Raw genomic sequence first — 3,455 nt, 5'->3', positions numbered from 1 at the left:
CAGCACCAGCAGCTGCTGCTGCTGCTGCTGCTGCGTGGGATGACCTGTCAGATGCAGCAGCAACATCAGCAGCAGAGGACGGAGCTCCTGCGCTGCTGCCCAGCAACATTTACACTGCTGGGTTTACTCCACCTCTGGAGGCGGTGAAAGCTGCTGCTGCTGCTCCTGCTGCTGCTGCTCGGAGTCGCACTGCAGCAGGAAGAGCAGCAACTCGTCACAGCAGTCACGGCAGCAGCACGAAGGATAAGGAGCAAGTCCACATCCAGTGGCAGCCGCCAAGCAGCAGCGAGGAGAACAGCCCTGCTGCTGCTGCTGCTGCTACTGCTGCGTTTGCTGCAGCAGTTAGGGAGATTTCAACACCCTGCACCAGCAGCAGCCCGCCCTCGCTGCAGCACTCCCCTCTGCAGCGGCTGCTGCGGCGCGTGAGGCAGCAGCCAGATGCTGCTGCAACGGCTGCTGCTGCTGTTGCTGCTGCGAGTGCCGACTCAACTGCAGCCGCAGAGCTTGCTGCTGCCACCACAGCAGCGCAGCACCAGCTGCAGCGGCTGCTGCAGCTGAGGTGTATGTACACCTCAGCGCTTTGGACACACCAGAGCCTGCGACTTTGCGCAGGCATGGATATTGGTGGAGGGCCTACTGCTTCTGCTAGTGCAGCAGCAGCAGCAGCAGATGAGAAGTACGGCGGGGGCAAGTCCCCAAGGGGCCCCAGCAGCAGCACGCTGAGGCAGCAGCAGCAGCAGCAGCAGCAGCAGCCTGTGTGGACGGGAGGGCTGACGCCTTATGCTCTCCCCCTCTTTCTGCAGGAGCGAAGCAGGGAGCTGCAGCAGCTGCAGCAGGAAGCAGCAGCAGCAGGAGCTGCGGTGCCCGTGGATGAGCCGACCAGGGAGGAGAAGGCGTTGCTGCTGAAGCAGCAGCAGCTGCTGGCGCTCCAGCAGCAGCAGAAGCGGCAGCAGCAGCAGCAGAGTCTGCTGCAGCAAGTGCCGCTGGAGCCGCATGCACATCCCGAGGTTGCTGCTGCAGACGAGCCGCAGCAGCAGCAGCCGGAGCTTCCCCCGGACACGCTGCAGCAGCCGCAGCAGCACATTCTGCTGCAGCAGCAGCTGCTGCACCAGTCGCAGCTCGTGGATGCTGCTGCTGCTGCTGCTGACAGCCAGACAGAGCGGTGGGCTCAGCGGCAGGCGGAAAACACTGGGCAAACAGACCGGCAGGAGCAGCAGCAGCAGCAGCAGCAGCAGCCCCAGCAGCAGCAGCAGCAGCAGCAGCCCCAGCAGCTGCTGCTGCAGCACACTTGTGGCGAAGCAGTTCAAAGTGACGTGCAGGCACAGCAACGGAAACAGGAGCAGAAGCAGCAGCAGCAGCAGCAGGAGAGACAGGAAACACCCAACGGATATATGCAGCAGCAGCTGCTGCTGCAGGAGCAGCTGCTGCTACAGAAGTGCTCAATGAGTGAGGAAGCGCAGCAGCAGCCGCAGCAAGAGCAGCAGCAGCAGCAACCGCATCTTCCAGCTCAGGCTCAGTGGCCTGCAGCTGCCCAGCAGCAGCTAAAGCAGCAGCAGCAGCAGCATCATGCGGAAGCTGACCCGCACAGCTCAGCAGATGTCGAGCAGCTGGCTCAGCAGCAGCAGCAGCAGCAAGAGGAAGGAGAGGCAACCCACAGTTGCGATGCTGCTACTTTGGCCCCTGGAGCTGTAGGCAGCAGTCAGCAGCAACAGGAGCAGCAGGAGCAGCAGCCAGAGCAGCAGCTGAAGCAGCAGCAGCCCAAGGACCCCACCGGGGCCCGCAGCCCTCCCAGTTCTCCAGAGCAGCAGCAGCAGCAGCAGCATGAGTCCAGGTTGTATGCTTCCCCTGTTTTCTGTGGCTACCCGTCTTATGCAGATGAGCAGCAGTTTTTCTTGATGCAGTCTGCTGCACCGGACCCGCAGCAGCAGCTGCTGCTGCAGCACTTGTTATCGCAGCAGCAGCAGCAGGCCCTAGACCCCCAGCAGCAGCTGCTGCTGCAGCACCTGCTGTCGCAACAGCAGCAACAACTTCTGGAACACCAAACCCACCACCAGCCTAGACTGGCAACAACAGACCTGCAGCAGCAAATTTTGCAGCAGCAGTTCGCGCTGCAGCAACAGCAGCAGCAGCAGCAGCAACAGCAGGCACAGCTGCAGCAGAAGCAGCTCGCCCTTCAGCAACAGCAGCAGCCGCAGCCGCTGCAGGAACACCAAGTGGCAGCAGCAGCAGGCGAAGCTGATAGGTCGCAGCAGCAACAGCAGCAGCAACAACAGCAGCAACAGCAACAGCAGCGAGGACAGCAGCAGCAGGCTGCTGCCCTGCGCTTTCCAGCAGCAGCAATGTCTCCTCAGGTTACTGCTGCCGCTGCAGCAGGAACTCCACCGGCCACCGCAGCAGCAGTGCAGCCGCCAACAGCAGCAACAACAGCGGCAGGTGCCAGCGCAACGCCTGCAGCAGCAGCAGCAGCAGGCAGCAAGCGGGAGCTGCAGCAAAAAGCTCTGCCAGACGGCAGCAGCAGCAGCAGCCCGCGGCGCCCAGCGAAGGCAGCGCGGCGGCGGCAGCAACAGGAGGCAGCAGCCTCAGGGGACGCCGCCGCCGCTGCTGCTGCTGCTGCTGCTGCTGCTGCAGAAGCAAGGGAGCAGCAAGCAGCAGCAGCACAAGAACTCAGGGCCCCTGGCATTTACTTTAATTCAAGCGACGGCACTTGGAACGTGCAGTGGAAGACTGCAGACAATAAGCGCAGGCGCAAGGCATTCAGGTTTGCTGCTGCTGCTGCTGCTACTGTGCGGGCTTGCTGCTCTTCGTTGCTGCTGCTGTTGCTGCTGCGTTGTTTTGTTGTTCTTGTCTGCTGCTGCTGCTGTGTGTGTGGCTTCTGCTGGCTGCGTGTTGGCTTTGGCCGGCTTCTGCAGCTGGCATTGGGTCGCGAGCTATGAGCTGCTGCTGCAGTTGCCGTTGCTGCTGCTTTTGTTGCTGCTGCTGCTGCTGCATCCCCACGTGTGTCCTGCTGTCGCTACTGCTGCAGCTGCGCGAGACACGGGATGGTGGCAGCGCGGCAGCTGGCCCTGGAGTTTAGGGAGACCCTAAACCCCTCTCAATATGAGCAGGAGAAGCGGCAGCAGCAGCAGCTGAAGCAGCAGCAGCAGCAGCAGAAGCAGCAGCAGAAGCAGCAGCAGAAGCAGCAGCAGCAGAAAACCCCGAACAAACCAGCACCTCAAGCTGCTGGACGTGGGGCAGTGACAGAGAAGGAGCAGCAGCTGCTCCAGCAGCAACTGTGGCAGCAGCAACAGCAGCAGCAGCAGTCGTTGCTGATGTCCCCGCTGCAGCAGCAACAGCAGCAACTGTGGCAGCAGCATCAGCAGCTGGTCATGGGAGCCCAGCAGCAACAGCAGCCGCAGCAACCGCTACTGCTGCAGCAGGCGTCTTTGTGGGGCCTTAGCCCGCAGCAGGGGACGGGG

The 3,455-nt window shown here is 62.3% G+C and overlaps 1 protein-coding gene across 1 annotated transcript; it reads left to right on the top strand.

Annotated features, from left to right (window-relative positions):
* Window positions 1-51: 51 nt before the first annotated feature.
* ETH_00036635 (uncharacterized protein) lies at window positions 52-3,436 on the top strand (the record flags this gene model as incomplete). The annotated part of the gene is made up of 2 exons (XM_013376330.1): window positions 52-2,758; window positions 3,235-3,436. Coding segments are annotated over 2 exons (2,909 nt in total), but the record flags the coding sequence as incomplete, so codon positions are not given.
* Between the last annotated feature and the right edge of the window lie 19 nt (window positions 3,437-3,455).

This window comes from Eimeria tenella, genomic scaffold (genome assembly GCF_000499545.2).
Source record: "Eimeria tenella Houghton genomic scaffold, Eth_scaff3345, whole genome shotgun sequence".
NCBI lineage: Eukaryota > Apicomplexa > Conoidasida > Eucoccidiorida > Eimeriidae > Eimeria > Eimeria tenella.
This window is presented reverse-complemented; position numbering and strand designations above follow the sequence as displayed.